This window comes from Ranitomeya variabilis, chromosome 8 (genome assembly GCF_051348905.1).
Source record: "Ranitomeya variabilis isolate aRanVar5 chromosome 8, aRanVar5.hap1, whole genome shotgun sequence".
Taxonomy (NCBI): Eukaryota; Metazoa; Chordata; class Amphibia; order Anura; family Dendrobatidae; genus Ranitomeya; species Ranitomeya variabilis.
In genome coordinates, this window is record NC_135239.1 from 17,094,230 (window position 1) to 17,115,551 (window position 21,322).

The window sequence follows — 21,322 nt, forward strand, 5'->3', positions numbered from 1 at the left end:
TTATAGCGCTACTCCTGGGCAACATCTTACATGCTGTGCAATTATTTTAATATTGACGATAGATCCTCAAACACAAATGTGCACGAGCCTTAGGCCAGGGCTACACGACATTGTCCATGGTCCGTGAACATGACGCAAAAATCCAACTATTGTATGTTGGTGGCAGACCACAAGTCGCACACATCACACCACTCGCTTGTGACCTGCGATTTAGCTACAGCCACAATGGTACAGACACATGGTTTTCGGAGTAATACTGCCACATGTGGGTGTAATTGTTTTTAAATGTGCATTCATGATGCTTTGGGGTTTGTTTTTTTTTGTTTTTTTCAGTGGCCAGAGAGGATTTACAAGTGTGAAAGTGGAGTGACAGCGCTGGACTTCTCTGCATTGTCTCCCAACCTTCTGGCAGTCGGGATGTATAATGGCACAGTGGCAATATTTAATGTGCAAAGCAAGGAAAATGTCCCGGTGCTAGACAGCAGGTATGTGTGGAATAGTATGACACCGTGTGATACAAATCGTGTCCCCAGTATAATCCTGCCTATATTTTAACATTAAAGGCGTCTTTCACTTTAAACAGAAACTTCTCACCCTCCCTGGATCCATCGCTGGCTTTCTTCCGCTGCTCTGGTCTCTGTATATTGACTTCAGCAGTGAAATCACAGCTACAGCGCACATCACCACTGCAGCCAATCACTGTAGATGGCACCAGCTGCTGAGCGCAATGATTGGCTGCAGCACTCATTTGTGCTAGAGTCGTGATGTCACTGCTGCAGGCAATACACCATAGCAGAGGCTGAGAGCCCAGCATTGGACCTGGGGAGGGTGAGTATCTGCTTTGTGTATTATTTTATATATGTAAGAGCATTTGGATATTTTTTTTTATAAACAGGAAAACCCCTTTAATGGGAAATGCACATGACGTTGTTTGCAGCTTCATTATTTCCTCTGGGGAGACAACGTGGAGCAATTTGATTACCCAGATGACAGTAACTTAAAGGGGTATTCCCATCTCCAAGATCCTATCCCAATACGTAGTAGGTGTAATAATGATAATAGTATTAGCAAGCATCTCCAATTAGAAATGTAGTATAGTTCTTCTGATTCGCTATGTCGCTTACCCCCATGCACGGCATTACAGTAGCTTAGATATCAATGGTTATAACTACTTGTATAGTGACAGTTAATTAGTTGTTTAGTGGTCGTAACCATGGATACTTAAGCTACAGCAATGCGCCAATGCCCTGCACAGGGGGTAAGCGACATAGCGAATCAGAAGAACTAGACTACATTTCTAATTGGAGATGTTTACTAATATTATTATCATTATTACACCTAATACGTATTGGGATAGGATCTTGGAGATGGGAATACCCCTTTTATATTCAGGATTTTTATACATACAGAGCTTCTGACTTTCACGGTCCCACCCTACCCCACTCATGTTTTCACATGCAGATGGACTTTTTGGGAGATTTTAGGCTAGGTTTACATTAGTGTTTCTGTGCGCAGCGTGTCATCTGCATGCGCAAACGTATGCTTACGTCTCCGCATCATCTTACGCATGACGCAAAAAAAACACTGTGTGCATGCGTTTAAATGCGTTTTGGTATGCATTTGCGTTTTTTATGCGCATGGTGGAGTTGGTGACATTTCCTGGACATGTGAAGTCTAAAGTCCTTGCGTACCAATGCATTACCATAGACAGTAATGAGATTTTTGATGCAATCATCCGCGTGCACATGATTGCGCAATATTTGATGTCTCAAAAAAATGAAACTAGGTGCGTTCGCTGGGAACCGCGAAACGATGCATGCGTATGCATCCGCATGCGAACGCATGCAAATGCATGTCCCTGCGTACAAAATGTTAAAAATATATACGCATTACCCATGCGGATCTATGCAGATCATACGCTGCGAACAGAAACGCTAATGTGAACCCGGCCTTAGACCAGCAGAAAATCCACGGCTCAGGTTCAATTAGATTCTAGGATTAGGAGTAAGTAAAATTTTTTCTTATGTTTTGTTAGCGACAATCTTCACAAGCACACGTGTCCAGTCTGGCAGGTGAAGTGGATCGAACAAGACAGCGGCCTGGGGGATGATAAAGGGGAGATTCTGGTGTCCATTTGTGCCGATGGCAGAATAACAAGATGGCATATCAGGAAAGGACTGGACTGTAGTGGTGAGTAGTAAAGATTGTGAGACATGAGGGCAGCAAACATGAAGGATGGGAGGTGGCACCTGCCCAAACCAATGCTGAGCACCATCATGACCCAAATCCAAAGTGCAACAAATACCATCAGTCATCAATATTGGGGTGTAACATACTATTCATAAAATTTTGCAAGTATAGTACAAACCAAAAGTTTGGACACACCTTCTCATTTAAAGATTTTTCTGTATTTTCATGACTATGAAAATTGTACATTCACACTGAAGGCATCAAAACTATGAATTAACACATGTGGAATTATATACTTAACAAAAAAGTGTGAAACAACTGAAATTATGTCTTATATTCTAGGTTCCTCAAAGTAGCCACCTTTTGCTTTGATGACTGCTTTGCACACTCTTGGCATTCTCTTGATGAGCTTCAAGAGGTAGTCACTGGGAATGGTCTTCCAACAATCTTGAAGGAGTTCCCAGAGATGCTTAGCCCTTGTTGGCCCTTTTGCCTTCACTCTGCGGTCCAGCTCACCCCAAACCATCTCGATTGGGTTCAGGTCTGGTGACTGTGGGGCCAGGTCATCTGGCGTAGCGCCCCATCACTCTCCTTCTTGGTCAAATAGCCCTTACACAGCCTGGAGGTGTGTTTGGGGTCATTGTTCTGTTGAAAAATAAATGATGGTCCAACTAAACGCAAACTGGATGGAATAGCATGCCGCTGCAAGATGCTGTGGTAGCCATGCTGGTTCAGTATGCCTTCAATTTTGAATAAATCCCCAACAGTGTCACCAGCAAAGCCCCCCCACACCCCCTCCTCCATGCTTCATGGTGGGAACCAGGCATGTAGAGTCCATCCGTTCACCTTTTCTGCGTCACACAAAGACACGGTGGTTGGAACCAAAGATCTCAAATTTGGACTCATCAGACCAAAGCACAGATTTCCACTGGTCTAATGTCCATTCCTTGTGTTCTTTAGCCCAAACAAGTCTCTTCTGCTTGTTGCCTGTCCTTAGCAGTGGTTTCCTAGCAGCTATTTTACCATGAAGGCCTGCTGCACAAAGTCTCCTCTTAACAGTTGTTGTAGAGATGTGTCTGCTGCTAGAACTCTGTGTGGCATTGACCTGGTCTCTAATCTGAGCTGCTGTTAACCTGCGATTTCTAAGGCTGGTGACTTGGATAAACTTATCCTCAGAAGCAGAGGTGACTCTTGGTCTTCCTTTCCTGGGGCGGTCCTCATGTGAGCCAGTGTCTTTGTAGTGCTTGATGGTTTTTGCCACTGCACTTGGGGACACTTTCGAAGTTTTTCCAATTTTTCGGACTGACTGACCTTCATTTCTTAAAGTAATGATAGCCACTCGTGTCTCTTTACTTAGCTGCTTTTTTCTTGCCATAAAAAAAATTCTAACAGTCTATTCAGTAGGACTATCAGCTGTGTATCCACCAGACTTCTGCTCAACACAACTGATGGTCCCAACCCCATTTATAAGGCAAGAAATCCCACTTATTAAACCTGACAGGGCACACCTGTGAAGTGAAAACCATTTCCGGTGACTACCTCTTGAAGCTCATCAAGAGAATGCCAAGAGTGTGCAAAGCAGTCATCAAAGCAATAGGTGGCTACTTTGAAGAACCTAGAATATAAGACATATTTTCAGTTGTTTCACACTTTTTTGTTAAGTATATAATTCCACATGTGTTAATTCATAGTTTTGATGTCTTCAGTGTGAATTTACAATCTTCATAGTCATGAAAATACAGAAAAATCTTTAAATGAGAAGGTGTGTCCAAACTTTTGGTCTGTACTGTATCTCCAGAGCTGCACTCACTATTCTGCTGGTGCAGTCACTGTGTACATACATTACATTACTGATTCTGAGTTACCTCCTGTATTATACCCAGAGCTGCACTCACTATTCTGCTGGTGCGGTCACTGTGTACATACATTACATTACTGATCCTGAGTTACATCCTGTATTATACCCCAGAGCTGCACTCACTATTCTGCTGGTGCAGTCACTGTGTACATACATTACATTACTGATCCTGAGTTACATCCTGTATTATACCCCAGAGCTGCACTCACTATTCTGCTGGTGCAGTCACTGTGTACATATATTACATTACTGATCCTGAGTTACATCCTGTATTATACCCCAGAGCTGCACTCTCTATTCTGCTAATGCAGTCACTATACATATAAGGAGTGGAAATTTAAAATGTCCGATCCTTCTTTCTTCTGCCATCACCATCACTTATCAGGGAGTCAGGAGGCCCCCATACACTAAATTGTCCTGCTGATATCATCATGCTCTTGCTCTACTATGTATGGACGGATTGAATTTCTCACCTGTTACCCCTATCATTATATAGTGATTTTGGTGTTGTGTGATGTGTTTTTCATTCTGTTCAGTTTGTCTTTACGGCAGATCTAATGAGGTTAAAGCGCACAGGAAAAGACAGACTGAAGAAGTCAACCGGAGAAAAAGAAAAGAAAGAAGCTTTTATATCCCGGCAGGCTCCCGGCATGTGCTTCGACTTTCTTCCAACGGTAACAGCCTGTCCTAAATATATGTTTATATGCATGTACTATAAATTCAATCTTTGCCTTCATCACTTCTTCTAGGTAACTTTTTCTTGTGCACAGATTTTGAAATCCCTCTGTAAACCCTTAACACATTTTTGTCTTTTCCAGGACTCTAACGTCTATCTTGCCGGGACAGAAGAAGGACACATACACAAGTGCTCCTGTTCATACAATGAGCAGTTCCTGGATACGTACCGAGCACATAAGGTAAGATCCCAGGTCCCTTGTATAAGTTGCAATTCTGCTCTTTTACTTGTATCTGTAGTAACTTTTCCACACTTCTGTTATTTTTTATGTATACTTTACTCGTGGCCATTACAGCTCCCAGTACGGATTTCACCTGTCTTTCTCCACTAATGATGCATTTAGAGGTACAGATTTCATCCTGTAAATGGACCATTAACAAATATTGATCGACAACACAGGTCATTCGCATCTCATTTACCAGCGTGTCTATACACAGGCAGTGATGGGGACAGAACGATCACTAATACGATTGTTCTGTCCGCTCGCAGATCCATGCTATTGGCCTATGTTTACACTGTGCTGCCAATAGCAATGATTTTCTTGGCGGCATCACAAACATGCAAATTTTCTCATTCATCAGGTGATTTCCCCACATGTTTACACCAGCGGATAATCAGGAAAAACGTTCATTAGATCAACGATTATCTACTCATATAAGCGCACCATAAAGAGGAGAAAAATGAGGTTCAGTGAGAGGGACCACACTTTAAGGCCGGCGTCACACTGGCGAGTTTTACGGACGTATGAGCGCAGAAAATACACCCGTAAAATACGCATAACACACGGCCCAATGATTCCCTATGTCCCAGCTCCTATCAGCCATATTTTACTGATCCGTATTATACGGTCTTCTACGGCCGTACAAAATCGCAGCATGCGGCGTTTGTCACCGTATTGCGCAAAAAAATTGCCAATGAAAGTCTATGGGGGCGAGCAAAATACGGATTACACACGGACCAGCAGCGGTGTTCTATAGAAAAGCCGGTAATTCAATTGCCGGCTTTTCATTTCTCCTTCACAAACCCGACAGGATATGAGACATGGTTTACATACAGTAAACCATCTCATATCCCCTTTTTTTTTTGCATATTCCACACTACTAATGTTAGTAGTGTGTATGTGCAAAATTTGGGCGCAGTAGCTTGTAAAATAAAGGGTTAAATCGCGGAAAAAATTGGCGTGGCCTCCTGCGCAATTTTCTCCGCCAGAGTGGTAAAGCCAGTGACTGAGGGCAGATATTAATAGCCAGGAGAGGGTCCATGGTTATTGGCCCCCTCCTGGCTACAAACATCTGCCCCCAGCCACCCCAGAAAAGGCACATCTGGAAGATGCGCCTATTCTGGCACTTAGCCTCTCTCTTCCCATTCCCGTGTAGCAGTGGGATATGGGGTAATGAAGGGTTAATGCCACCTTGCTATTGTAAGGTGACATTAAGCCAGATTAATAATGGAGAGGCGTCAATTATGTCACCTATCCATTATTAATCCAATAGTACGAAATGGTTAATAAAGCACACACACATTATTTACAAGTATTTTAATGAAATAAAGACACAGGTTGTTGTAATATTTTATTATACTGGTAATCCACCTGAAGACCCTCGTTCTGTAACAAAGGAAAAATAAAAAACAACAATATCTCATACCTTCCGTCACTCAGGTCAAGTCCCACGAAGTAAATCCATCTGAAGGGGTTAAATCATTTTACAGCCAGGAGCTCTGCTTAAGGGCTCATTTCCACTGGCGAGAGACAAATCGGTCCGTAATCTGGACCGAAAAAACGGATGTAACGTATGCGATTGTCATGCGAGTGCAATGCGATTTTTAATCGCATCATCCGTATGACATCCGTATTACTGTCCGATTTGTACGCACCGGTGTCCTTTGAAAAGCCGGCAAATCAGTGCTGTGTACAGTAAAATCACACTGACAGGTTAGAATAGAGTAGATATATACACATAGACTAGGTATATATACATATATATATGTCAGTGAGACACCTATATATGTATATTTATATTTAATGCAGCGCAAGATAGCATTAAAGCCGCTAATTCAATTACCGGCTTTTCATTTCTTCTTCCCAAACCCGACAGGATATGAGACATGATTACATACAGTAAACCATCTCATATCCCCCTTTTTTTTGCATATTCCACACTACTAATGTTAGTAGTGTGTATGTGCAAAATTTGGCCGCTGTAGCTGCTAAAATAAAGGGTTAAATGGCGGAAAAAATTGGCGTGGGCTCCCGCGCAATTTTCTCCGCCAGAGTGGTAAAGCCAGTGACTGAGGGCAGATATTAATAGCCAGGAGAGGGTCCATGGTTATTGCCCCCCCCCCCCGTGGCTAAAAACATCTGCCCCCAGCCACCCCAGAAAAGGCACATCTGGAAGATGCGCCTATTCTGGCACTTGGCCACTCTCTTCCCACTCCCTGTAGCGGTGGGATATGGGGTAATGAAGGGTTAATGTCACCTTGCTATTGTAAGGTGGCATTAAGCCAGATTAATAATGGAGAGGCGTCAATTATGTCACCTATCCATTATTAATCCAATAGTACGAAATGGTTAATAAAACACCCACACACATGATTAAAAAGTATTTTAATGAAATAAACACAGCGGTTGTTTTAATATTTTATTGCTCTCTCAATCCATTTGCAATCCCTCGCTTGGCAAAATAATAAACGCACAAGATACATACGCACAAGATACATACCCTCAGATGAACCGTCACGTCCCACGAAGTAATCCATCTGAAGGGGTTAATTATTTTACAAGCAGGAGCTCTGCTATAATGCAGCTGTGCTCGTGCTTGTAAGCCCTGGGGAATGAAGGTAATGTAGGTCAATGACCTATAGTTACCTTCAGTCGCGGTGATGCGCCCTCTACTGGATGTCCTCATGAACTGCTGCCTGGGAACTTTTTCCCACGCTCCAGGTCATATGAGGACATCCACCAGGGGGCGCATCACCGCGACTGAAGGTAACTATAGGTCATTGACCTACATTACCTTCATTCCCCAGGGCTTACAAGCACGAGCACAGCTGCATTATAGCAGAGCTCCTGCTTGTAAAATAATTAACCCCTTCAGATGGATTACCTCGTGGGACGTGACAGGTCATCAGAGAAGGTATGTATATTGTTGGTTTATTATTTTTCCAAGCGAGGGTCATCACATGGATTGAGAGAGCAATAAATTATTAAAACAACCGCTGTGTTTATTTCATTAAAATACTTTTTAATAATGTGTGTGTGTGTGTTTTTTAACCCTTTCATACAATTGGATTAATAATGGATAGGTGACATAATTGACGCCTCTCCATTATTAATCTGGCTTAATGTCATCTTACAATAGCAAGGTGGCATTAACCCTTCATTACCCCATATCCCACCGCTACAGGGAGTGGGAAGAGAGTGGCCAAGTGCCAGAATAGGCGCATCTTCCAGATGTGCCTTTTCTGGGGTGGCTGGGGGCAGATGTTTTTAGCCACGGGGGGGGGGCAATAACCATGGACCCTCTCCTGGCTATTAATATCTGCCCTCAGTCACTGGCTTTACCGCTCTGGCGGAGAAAATTGCGCGGGAGCCCACGCCAATTTTTTCCGCCATTTAACCCTTTATTTTACCAGCTACAGCGGCCAAATTTTGCACATACACACTACTAACATTAGTAGTGTGGAATATGCAAAAAAAAAGGGGATATGAGATGGTTTACTGTATGTAATCATGTCTCATATCCTGTCGGGTTTGTGAAGGAGAGAGCAAAAGCCGGTAATTGAATTAGCGGCTTTTATGTTATCTAGCGCTGCATTAAATATAAATATACATATATAGGTGTCTCACTGACAGAATAGGTATATATACATATATATATATGTGTATATATCTACTCTATTCTAACCTGTCAGTGTGATTTTACTGTACACCGCGCTGAATTGCCGGCTTTTCAAAGGACACCGGTGCGTAAAAATCGGACAGAACTCGCATGGTGCGAGTGCTGTGCGATTTTTTTCTCGCACCCATTGACTCGTCCGAGACTCGCAGCAAATCGCAGCATGCTGCGATTTTTTTCTCAGTCCGATTTCGGCTGAGAAAAAAATCGCAAATGAAAAGACACCTATTGAATAACATTAGTCCGAGTGCAATCCGATTTTTTATCGGATTGCACTCGTCCGTTTTCCTCGCCAGTGGAAATGAGCCCAAAGCCTGAGTCTCAGATCACTCGCCCACATATAAGTCTATGAGTCTCGGATCACTCGCACACATATAAGTCTATGGGTGCGAGTGACACAACACACATCACTCGGATATCTTCACAGTAGCATGAACCTCGGCTCCCGGTCGCAGCAGAGCAGTATCTCTGGCATTGGATGCCATATGCTAGTGTGACTCCAGCCTTAGATGGTAACTCTCAGGGACACGAAGGGGTTAAACACCATGCGCCCCACGCCCTTCCTGAGAACCTCCAGTAAGGGCTGTCCCACACGTCCAGATAATTCCGGTACCGGAATAAATCGGTACCGGAGTTATCCGTGTCCGTGTGCCTGGGAACTCACGGAGGCCATACGTGCGGCACACATGTGCCGCCCGTATGGCGAGTGGGTACCACACGGAGCGTGTGGTACCCACTCTGCATCATGCTGAAGCCGCGATTCATATGTTCCCTGCAGCAGCGTTTGCTGCAGAGAAAATATGAATAATAGTGTTTAAAATAAAGATCTATGTGTCCGCCGCCCTCCCACCCCCTGTGCGCCCCCCCGCTGGTCAGAAAATACTTACCCGGGTCCCCCGTCGGCTGTCGCTCCTTCCTGGTCTGGCCGCGGCTTCTAGTGTATGCGGTCACGTGGGGCCGATCATTTACAGTCATGAATATGTGGCTCCACCTCCCATAGGGGCGGAGCCGACTATTCATGATTGTAAATGATCGGCCCCACGTGACCGCATACAGTAAGCCGCGGCCAGACCAGGAAGGAGCGACAGTCGACGGGGGACCCGGGTAAGTATTTTCTGACCAGCGGGGGGGCGCACAGGGGGTGGGAGGGCGGCGGACACATAGATCTTTATTTTAAACACTATTATTCATATTTTCTCTGCAGCAAACGCTGCTGCAGGGAACATATGAATCGCGGCTTCAGCACCATGTGGGGGGGACAGCGCTTACTGTAGCGCTGTCTCCTGCACCAACACGGACCCCAGACGGAGAATGTCCGTGTGAGGTCCGTGTTTTACACGGACCCATTGACTCTATTGGGTCCGTGTAATACGTGCGCTCCCACGAACACTGACATGTCTCCGTGTTTGGCACACAGAGACACGGTCCGCAAAAAATCAATGACATCTGAACAGATGCATTGATTTTTATGGGTCTACGTGTGTCAGTGTCTCCGGTACGTGAGGAAACTGTCACCTCACGTACCGGAGCCACTGACGTGTGAAACCGGCCTAATGCAGTCAGCAGCCCACTTCAGTATCATAGGCGTCTAGAAATAAAAGGGACGAGTGCGGTTTATCAATTTTTAGCAACATTTAAAAAAATACTCTTTTTTTCTTTTTAACTAGTTTTTACATTTTTTTTTTTTAACACCCAAAATTGCAAATGCTCTAAAAAGTTGTGAAAATGCTCCAAAGTAAAATCTCCTCCAGATACTTTACTCCAAGGGAAGGGGAGAGGGGCGGACTGAAGCAAGATGCTGCAAAAAATGTGATGTCTGATAAAAGTCCCATTTCATGAATCTGTCTTAAGACTTATGGATAAGCAAAGTTGGGGAGGAATTAAAAAAAAAAAAAGAGACTTAAAGAAAGAAAAACAACTTAAATAGTGGCACAAAGCATATGGAGTATAAGGTGCAAATAATTCTACTGAACTGTGCCAACTGTGACTGTAGTGACTGATACACCAGTGTTCATGAATCTGTTTCTCCAGCAGATTACAGCCGATCGCTGATGGCCTCAACTCCCTGTGATCAGCTTTATTTTCAGGGATCTTAACTAAAGGGATAGTCAAAAAACCCCAAAAATGGACCCCTTTAAGGTTAGGAGACAGGCCGAATGGTTTCTGTTGAATCTCGGTGCAGCTGTTATATTAAAATATCACGGTTGATTTCTCTGATACAATTATGGGAAAAGCCGAGCCGTGTTCCTGGATAATCTGATTTTCTTCATCTTAATAAAGTACATTTAATAGATTTACTGGCGCTGAAGAAGATGATTTAATTTAAAAATGACTTTCTTGAAGCCGAGAGCTGCTGGTGATTCACCTCCTGGGCCTACGTGACGTCCGTCTGTACATGTGATGAGTAATATAACCATGTCTGTGGGCATGTGAGGCAGTCTGTGTCTATAGGAAGATGTGGCTGTAGAGATGTGGACTGGCATCAGATCTACGTATTTAGAGATTTACAGAGTCAACACCCTAAACTGAAAAAAAAAAATGCATCATTAAGTATTAAAGGGTTGTTGCCTTTAGAAATCCATTTTTAGCCAATCACAAGTCGTATCTCGTTAAGATCCCAGATTACACGTCAGCTGTAACCTGCAACAAGTGTCCACTTACCCTGCAGCGCCTCCGCAGGGGAAATTAAGTAGTGCATGGTGCCTATTTAAATCTAGGCTGTACCTATAATACACAAGTGTGTCTGGTCCAACGGAGCAAGAGATTTTATTAATTACATTCATTTTATAAAATTTAAAGGAAATGAACACAATAAAGTAAAATTTAGCGTTTTCTTCCTTCTGGTTGTGTTACATTCACTAGCTGTCATATTGCAGGGTCCGGTGTATAAGCTGGCATGGTCTCCGTTCTGCCCAGACGTCTTCCTGAGTTGTTCGGCCGACTGGTGCATACACTTATGGCGTCAAGATATCTTACAGCCCATCCTAACGTTTTCTGCCACAACCAACGCCGTCCATGACATCATGTGGTCTCCGAGTTCCCCGCTAGTATTCGGGGCAGTGAATGAGAATCGCGTGGAAATCTGGGATTTAAGCGTTAGTATGTAAGTAACCGTAGAAAGCGCCTTCCTAATATGCCTCCCCTTTAAAGGGAACCTGTCAGTCGATTCATGCTTCCCAAACAAGAGGCTCCATGATTACAGCCAGACATGCTTTACTCTGAAAGGTTCCCGTGTCTGCAGAGCCGACCAGGGGCTATAGATGAGACTAGTCTGGCGGTGCCCCCGGCCTCTACAGGTGAGTGACAATTCTCTCCAATGTGTGGACATACATAGGGAGAGACCTGTCAATCAACTGGAGCGGTGCAGCTCTTCACCTTTTCAGAGAACATACAAATGCTCCTCACAAAATTAGAATATCATCGAAAAGTGAATTTATTTCCGTTCGATACCAAAAGTGAAACTCATATATTATATAGAGTCATTACAGAGTGATCTATTCCAAGTGTTTATTTCTGTTAATGTTGATGATTACGGCTTACAGCCAATGAAAACTCAAAAGTCATTATCTCAGTAAATTAGAATACTTTATAACACCAGCTTGAAAAATGATTGTAAAATCCGAAATGTTGTCCTACTGAAATGTGTGTTCAGTAAATGCCCTCAATACTTGGTCGTGGCTCCTTTTGCATCAATTACTGCATCAATGCGGCGTGGCATGGAGGCGATCAGCCTGTGGCACTGCTGAGGGGTTATGGAAGCCCAGGTTGCTTTGATAGCAGCCTTCAGCTCGTCTACATTGTTGGGTCTGGTGTCTCTCATCTTCCTCTTGACAATACTCCATAGATTCTCTATGGGGTTAAGGTCAGGCGAGTTTGCTGCCAATCAAGCCCCGTGATACTGTTGTTTTTACACCAGGTATTGGTACTTTTGGCAGTGTGGACAGGGGCCAAGTCCTGCTGGAGAATGACATTTCCATCTCCAAAAAGTTTGTCGGCAGAGGGAAGCATGAAGTGCTCTAAAATTTCCTGGTAGACGGCTGCGCTGACTTTGGTCTTGATAACACACAGTGGACCTACACCAGCAGATGACATGGCTCCCCAAACCATCACTGATTGTGGAGACTTCACACTAGACCTCCAGCAGCTTGGATTGTGGCCTCCACTCTTCCTCCAGACTCTGGGACCTTGATTTCCAAATGAAATGCAAAATTTACTTTCATCTGAAAACAACACCTTGGACCACTGACAACAGTCCAGTTCTTTTTCTCCTTGGCCCAGGTAAGAGGCTTCTGGCGTTGTCTATTGGTCATGAGCGGCCTGACACAAGGAATGTGACACTTGTAGCCCATGTCCTGGATACATCTGTGTGTGGAGGCTCTTGAAGCAATGCCTCCAGCAGCAGTCCGCTCCTTGTGAATCTCTCTCAAATTTTTTAATGGCTTTTTCTTAACAATCCTTTCCAGGCTGCGGTTATCCCGGTTGCTTGTGCACCTTTTTCTACCACACTTTTGATTACACTCAACTTTCCATTAAACTGCTTGGATACAGCACTCTGTGAACAGCCGGCTTCTTTAGCAATGATCTTATGTGGCTTCCCCTCCTTGTGGAGTGTGTCAGTGACTGCCTTCTGGACATCTGTCAAGTCAGCAGTCTTCCCCATGATTGTGGAGCTACAGTCTGCAGTCGTGCACCCACACGCTGATATGCTGCTTACAGTTTGGACAGCAAGACTGACAGGTTCCCTTTAAATTCTTGGCTATTCTCACTACCTCTGCTGCTCATATAGGAGTCCGATTTTCTCCTACAAGTGCTATCCGTGGCTCAGTGGTTAGCACTGCAGTCTTGTAGTGCTGGGGTCCTGGGTTCAATACTCAGGAAAACATCTGCAAGGAGTTTAGATATTCTCCCCGTGTTTGCCTGTTTTTCTCCCAGTTTCCACCCACACTCCAAAGACTGATAGGGAATTTAGGTTGTAAGCCCCAATGGGGACAGCGATGGTAATGTCTGTAAAGCGCTGCGGAATATGATGGCGATATATAAGAAACGCATAATAAATAATCCATATTTTTCATGGATAGCACTCGTACCTATGATCGTCTATATGGCCAGAGGTCGCAGAAAATCGCAGAGACATGTTTGATTTTGCTCCAAGGATCAGATAAAAATCTTCAATGCGAGTCAATGGGTCAGTGAAAAAACACAGGAGCCTTTCAGAGTAAACTATACCTGGCTGTAATCATGGAGCCTGTTGTTTGGGCAGCATGAACGAAAGCGTTCCTGTTTATGGGCTGAAACCATTGCGGATGTAAAACTGAGGCTAATCAGACTAATAGCAAACTATGAGGACAGGAAAGCGATGCACGGAGGTAGATGTGATGGGAGGATTATTGGTGCAATAACATAATGTTCCTAACCACGGACAGATAGCAGAGATCCTGACACCACAGACATTAGACAGGAAACCTCTCCTATTTTTCTCTCACAGCTTAGATCCGATCATCGTGAGCTCCGCTAACCCGGGAGTGAAGCTTACAACCCTGTTATTTGCCAAGAATACAGATTGTGTCCTGATAGGAGACAGCGATGGACAAGTTAGCGTGTACACCCTGAGGAACATGTCCGGCGGAGAAGCCTCACAGGTGGGTGATGTGTCTACTGGTCTATGTTGGCGGATTTCAGCCTGAACGGCTCCTGCATATACTATATACCCCATTACAAGGCTTCCCTGCTTCCTCTACTTATACCCCAACAAAACAAGGGTGAACCCTGCGGACTTCCTTCAGCGCTGAGAGATCTTCTTTGGCCTCCACTCCACCAATTTATCCAAGTCTTGAGTCTAGAATTGCAGAGCTGCTGTGACATCCGGGCTGGATTGATACGATGAGGCCATGGTGCATTAATGCTGCGATTTCTCAAAAGGGGCAACGTAATTGCAGCAAAAAAACGTAATAAAATGGGGTTTTACAAAACTCAAATCAAATGCAGCAACAAAAAAAAGGCCGTGCGGATTAAGGCTGTGTGCACACGTTGCGTTTTTTTGCTATAAAAAACACATACATTATGCATCCCATCATTTAGAATGGATTCCGCAATTTTTGTGCACATGATGCGTTTTTTTTTCCGCGAAAAAAACATTGCGGTAAAAAACGCAGCATGTTCATTAATTTTGCTGATTTTTCGCATTTTTCCTGCTATTCAATTCATTGGGAAGCTCTAGAAAAAAACGCACAAAAAAGTGTCAAAAACGCATGCGGATTTCTTGCAGAAAATGTCCGGTTTTGCTCAGGAAATTTCTGCAAGAAATCCTGAACGTGTGCACATAGCCTAAGGAGATGCCTCATTCTTCAAATGCATGTTTTTCTGCAAACCTCGTCCATGGTTTCCCCTTTGCGGTACAAACAATAAATTCCACATGTGGCATTTGAAGATTTTGCAGCATGTCGGCACAGGAGGCGGTGGAATGAAATGCTGTGTAATAATGCAGAACTAATATATGATGTTCAGGGTTTCTGGAAAGCTGGATGACACTGTTATCGCAGAAATCAGCGGTTGCTGACACACTAACGCTTCAGATGCTTCTGCTCCTTGTATTATCAGTTGGAGAAACCAACATTTTAGCTTTTGCTGCGGACGACTTGTCTAAACAGGAGAGAGAGCTCGTAAATTCCTCACTCCTTGAACCCTTTACACGAAAGTGCCCTTTTATTGTTTATAGGACACATAAAATTACTCGCTTTCTGCAAAAAAAAGGCCCCTTTTCCCGAGTGACTCACTCTTTCTAAGTGCAGTTTTATGATGGAGGTTATGACAGAGGCCCTGCTGCCATTAATCTGTATCCAGGTCTTGTAGCCGTGGCCCATCGTGCTGTAACCCGGACACGTCTTCTCTTACAGGTGAACGCTTTATGTCAGCTCATTGAAGCAACTCTGGCAAGTCAGCTGTGAAGTGTTAGCAGGAACCGGCTCCAGACGGACAGAACCGCGGACGTCATGGACCCCGAGCAATAAACATATGTACATTTACAATGTGGCCCGACTGTGGTGTCTGATTATGGACGAGTATTTCACATGATATCCCCTGTACATTAGATGGCGGGGGTCCATTCTCTACTTTTCCCTACATTCACCACTTATTCTGTTTACATGGAAAAGCCCCTGGAAGACAAGTGATTGTTCGCACTCACTGACAGCAAGCAGCGATCTTGAAATGAGAGTATGTGTAGTTGTGCTGGGTGACTAAACGCCTACAAAAAGTAATTATTACTAATTGATTGCAACTACTTGTGCTTAGTTATAGGAAGAGCAGCTCTGCAGCCCAAACCGCAGCTCTGACAAGTAAAATCCTGTGCAGACTAAGTGACGAGGAACCATTCTGAGGGAGTGCGCCGCTATTCCATGCGCCAGAGTGTGATCATAGTTTGATCCGATTCTCTCAGATAAGAAGATGGAGAAATAATTTTCTCCATTGTCTCAGTCCATGGAGATTGGACAACATTCAGGCATCATCCGACTGTCGTCCAATGGTTTCCATGGACTCATTAACTTATATGGCCGAGTGCGATCTGAATATTGGATCAAATTCGGGCATGCTGCAATAGACACTATCCAAGGATAAAATCGGATATGGGCCATGCACATAGAATAACACGGGGACACGTGCTATCCATCAAAATGACAGGTAGGACTCGTCCGATTATTATAGTCGTCTGCATAAGCCCTTAAACAAGCCGTCACACTGGAAAAATAAAAATTAGTTAAGGGTCTCAGAAATTGGTGATATTAACCATTTTTTTTTACAAAGTTTTACATTTTTTTTTTCACCATTAAAATATAAAACAAAAACTTGTAAGAGCTGAATTGTAAAGTGCTACGGGATATGTAGGTGCTATATAAATAATCATTAATAGTTTGGTATTGCCGTAATGGCACTGACCTGAAGAATCAGGCTGCCGTCACACTAGCAGTATTTGGTCAGTATTTTACATCAGTATTTGTAAGGCAAAACCAGGAGTGGGTGATAAATCCAGAAGTGGTGCAGATGTTTCTATTATACTTTTCCTCTATTTGTCCCACTCCTGGTTTTGGCTACAAATACTGCTAGTGTGACAGCAGCCTTATGCTAAGACCATACAATAAATACCATAGGAAAAAAAAACAATCGTATGGTTTTTTTTGCCATTTCGCACCAGTGGAATTAAATTCCCGTTTTCAGTATATTATTTGGTAAAATGAATGGAACCATTCAAAATTACAAGAAACACAAACCCTTTCTTTACGCACAAATAAACAAACCCTCACATGGCTGTCAATGTAAAGATAAAAATTATGGCTCTTTAAAGAAAGGGAGAAAAAATGGAACGTCGGACGGTCATGAAGGGGTTAAGGGGTTATTCTGGACGTCCAACTGGCCCATGTCTAGTGATGAGTCGGTAGAGACCACATTTAGGGTATGTGCACACGTTTATTTAGTAGTAGTATTTGCAGCAGAAATTTTTGCACCATTTCTACATCTCATGGCAGCAAAAAAATGCTGCTTAAAGTAAGTACATTTTTGCCACATTTTTACAAGTGCTTTTGTTGCTGATTTTCCCCCATTCATTAACATGGGTGAAATCTGCAGCAAAAAAAAAAGGGCAAAAGAATTGACATGCTGCAGATTTAAACTGCTGCAAATCTGTAAGGAAAAAAATAAGCAACATGTCCATAAGATTTTAGAACTCTCATTCACTTTGCTAGTACTTGGAAATCCTTCAGGTTTTGTGACAAAACTGCGCAGAAAAAAAAAACAAACATAAAAACACAACGTGTGTACAGATCCTAGTAATGGAAGCTAAGAAGTGTAAGCTCAATGTCAGGCAGCAGCTCCGCAGGCACCATAGCCAATAAATTATGCAAAACACCAAGCTCAGTAACAACCCGTCAGCAATATGGTTACCTCGTCATGATCTCGGCCCAAAATAATATAATACATGAGAAAAAGCAATCGTATAATGAATGTATGACCTATGATGTTTATCTGGAAAAAAAATGTTTGTTTTCTGCACAAAACATTTTTATTCCTGATAAGATCTGTTATCTGAAATCTTTATCTATGGGAAATCTTTTTACAACAGGTAATGACAGTTTTATGTCATCAGACTGAGATGTAATGAAAATCAGACTATTCCCCAGGCTAGGCGGGTGTTTTGCATTTCCTGTGGAAAAGATAAGTGAACAGAGATATGTGCGGTATGTTTTGAATTTATTGTTTTGTTTACCTCTGATTTCTATGGGCTATAGTGGGCATGCTCAATGACAGGTGCAGAGGTCACAGTGCAGGGAGTAGGGAGGAGCATGCACTAATAGCAATTGTTAATGGTGGATCCTGTGTTATCTGCCTTCAGCTATAAAATAGAGGTGTTATCTTTTATTATAAGTCCACCCTCTGATAATAATGGGAAGACTGCCGTCAGTGTTCCAGTTTACACAGCAAAAAAAGTGACCAAAAGTGTCTCTTTGATATTTAGGGATTTTAATAAGACATAGTAAATCCTTTCCAAAGGACAACTCTTTTATCCAGACCAGATTTTCAGGTCCACAATGTGGTATATAATTTATACTGACCTTTTTTTAAAAGAAAAAATAACACCTCCTAAAAGATGGAAGTGGGAGCGGCATTAGTAAAGAGTAAGGAGAAGGAAAATGTAACTTTACATAATAATTCAAATATTTATTTCTTATATGGTCCAGCAAACCAGATCACATATTATTTTGGGTACTGTAATGGGGTCAGACAGCGGCCCTTATGATCAGATTCCAATAGATTGTTACTGTGGTATTGTAGTATTAGACATATTTTTCTCCTGATCCTCTCCTTGGATTAGAAAAAATCAGCCCCCTCTACTAGCATCTCATGGCATTTTCCTATGTGGAATAACAGATATTATGCATCAATAATCTAAATAAGAATATTTCATGTAATGAGGAAAATGTGGACTTGGTAGGTAGAATAGTATTTTACTAAATATTAAGAAACCTATCTTTCCTGACTCCTCCATACAGAGGAATATTCAGCTCAGCCATTCCAGTGTTATCTATTAGAGAGCTGCTATCAAAATCATCTGACAGTGGTTTATCTTCCTGCTGAACAAAAGGATCATGTGATTAAAATCTATATCCCCAATCCCAATATCTCATGACATAATCAGTTGAGGAACAGTTGAGAGACCCCATACATATTGGTCAGCCAATCCCATAGACTTGTACCTGATGTGTATGAAGACCCACTACTGTATGTTTATCAAATTGATGATTGGCATAAACTGGTGGAGCCCGATGTGACTTTGTCAATCAAGAGCTTATATAACAACTTTAATGAATTTCACATGTGAAGAAAAGCAGATCTATAATCACAAGGATTTATGCTACCACTGTAAGTATAGATCTTTGAAGAATTTCTATCATGGCAAAATACCGTACATGTTCACGGATGTTCCAAGTGAATTGCCATTTCTTATCATTGTTTAATTTTTATCTCTATCATTTTGTGCTGCTTCATTTCTTAATATAGCATTATATTGGTCAGAGCTCCATATTTCTGATACAGAACTCCAAATCTGCATAGGAATAAATTCTGATAAAATGTACAGTGCCTGCAGCTGCCACTAGAGGGAGCTCAAGGGCTTACTGCATACTGTGTTACTACAGAGTTCAGTAGACACATTGCATGAAGTGAGCTCCCTCTAGTGGTGACTGCAGGCAGCCAGGATTTTATCATGTCTCTTTTATGTCCATGCCGGGAATTCGTAGCGCTCAAAAAGAGAAATGGTACTTTGACCTCCTTAAAGATATATTGAGCAATGAATCCACACAAAATGAAGAACCTTTAAAGAATAATAAAAAGCTAAATAATATTCAAGGGTGAAAAATATAGCGATAAAGGAATCGGAATTATTCTGTCCCTATATCGCTCTGTATTCAGAACCCCTGAATATAAAATTATAGATACGGATATTAGTGGCACTGTGCTGCCTGACAACCTCACACTGGATGAGTGACCCTCACAAACTGGGTAATGTCAGTATAAACTCTGCATTTGTCCCAGGGTCATTTCCTTTAAAGGTTTTTCCATATAAACCGCGCACATATGTAGGAAGAAGAAGAAAATGTCCCCATCCCATTGTGTACACAAAGGCGATGATGGCACCTTAAAATCTCTGAAGCCGGCATAATGTGTTAAGTAACAGTTTAACGACCCTATGACCCTGGGACACATCCGAAATTACCTGTCACATTATATGGAATTACTACATTTATTATGCGCCGTTAACCACTGCAGAACATTCCGGCCAATAGGATGGTGAGGTTTTGGGTATAAATTGGGTAGAATTTCCAGCTCTGTACATCTCCTCCACATTTCTTGTATTCAGACACCCGTCAGCCACCCTGCAGTTTCCAGCATGAGAGTCCTACCTGTCTGCTGCGCTTTGCTCATTCTCCTGGTAGCAGCTGAACAAGTAACAGCAGATGGACAATTTGTGAAGCTCTGCGGCCGAGAATTCATCAGAGCCGTGATATATACCTGTGGAGGATCCCGCTGGAGGAGACTATTGTCTGGACAGCCCCAAGACATGACTGGTAAGTGTATTGACTATGACGAGTTGCAGTACCGCTTTCATCCACTAGATGGTGCAGCAGGACAGCACATTGTACTTTGTAGACTACAGTGGGCAGGATTCATATATACAGACAGCGGAAAACTGCGGCCAAAACTATTACACTGGGTTCTACCTTGTATGGTGTTTGAGACAGATATTAGTGGGAACACCAGAGACAAATCCTGAATCATCCACTACACAGCTAACTTTGCCAATGTGTTACTATAAAGGGGTAATTGAATATGCAAATTGCCTCTTCAGAGAAAAAGAGGACTTAACTCTATAGCGCCACCTGTTGGAAGTAGTGATCCTACAAGTCACATTCAACCCTTTATAGGGGTAATCTAATTTTATAGAATTATGCCATATTGCTAGGATTGGTGGGGGTCCGATCTCTAGGTCCTGCACCCATACTAAAAATGAAGGGTCTGCCCAGCCATTTTTTGTACAGCATAGTTCCAATGAAGTGAATGGGGCCGGCTGCAGATCCCTGCACAGTAGTGGCCTGAAACAATAGCGAAAACCAGTGACGGAGCCGCCTTCTGGCTCAGAACTGAGGTGTATGGCCCATCACATACCAGACTTTGTATAATGTATCTACGATACGATCACAAGTTGTGTAGAATATGAAGGCTGTTGTGTTGTCTGCAGACAGTGAGGACTTCTTCGCCATGCACACCGTGGAGGAAGAGTCAGTGGGACCCGTGGAATATCACGTGCAGAAAATAAACTCTCAGGACCCCGAGAATCTGCAGGAAACGGAATCATCTGAAGAGTTCTGGGGGGCGAAGAAGAAAACGGCTGAAGAAAGACGCGACCTGAGTGAACTGCTGACCACGGCCTGCTGCAAAACCGGCTGCAAAAAGAAAGAGCTGAGCTCGCTCTGCTAGAGCCGCGTGTGTGCGTAACCGCAGCCGCTGCGCTGATCACTGACATTCCCGCCAGTCTCCACACATCCGGGGTCATTGTATCGGTGCTAATGATTTACGAACATGTTAGAAATGACA

The 21,322-nt window shown here is 43.0% G+C and overlaps 2 protein-coding genes across 2 annotated transcripts in view; both read left to right on the forward strand.

Annotated features, from left to right (window-relative positions):
- The window catches only part of DNAI4 (dynein axonemal intermediate chain 4), a 34,073-nt gene extending 18,304 nt beyond the window's left edge, over positions 1 to 15,769 (forward strand). The window contains exons 11-17 of the mRNA XM_077277460.1: positions 334 to 485; positions 2,036 to 2,190; positions 4,601 to 4,722; positions 4,867 to 4,965; positions 11,557 to 11,783; positions 14,166 to 14,319; positions 15,574 to 15,769. Of these exons, the coding sequence (XP_077133575.1) occupies positions 334 to 485; positions 2,036 to 2,190; positions 4,601 to 4,722; positions 4,867 to 4,965; positions 11,557 to 11,783; positions 14,166 to 14,319; positions 15,574 to 15,624 (960 nt within the window). The 3' untranslated portion in view covers positions 15,625 to 15,769. The remainder of the gene's footprint in view (positions 1 to 333; positions 486 to 2,035; positions 2,191 to 4,600; positions 4,723 to 4,866; positions 4,966 to 11,556; positions 11,784 to 14,165; positions 14,320 to 15,573) is intronic.
- Positions 15,770 to 20,050: 4,281 nt separating this feature from the next.
- On the forward strand, positions 20,051 to 21,205 carry INSL5 (insulin like 5). Its single transcript, XM_077277484.1, has 2 exons — positions 20,051 to 20,295; positions 20,967 to 21,205. Exons 1-2 carry the CDS (start codon positions 20,118 to 20,120, stop codon positions 21,203 to 21,205), a joined length of 417 nt encoding a protein of 138 aa, XP_077133599.1. The 5' UTR covers positions 20,051 to 20,117.
- Positions 21,206 to 21,322: the final 117 nt, after the last annotated feature.

What these genes read in the sequence shown, in the direction of transcription:
- INSL5 (XM_077277484.1), top strand. Translation starts at nt 20,118, where the DNA reads ATGAGAGTCCTACCTGTCTGCTGCGCTTTGCTCATTCTCCTGGTAGCA. An exon ending in ACAGCCCCAAGACATGACTG is followed by an intron (nt 20,296 to 20,966) that starts GTAAGTGTATTG and finishes TGTTGTCTGCAG; the next exon opens with ACAGTGAGGACTTCTTCGCC.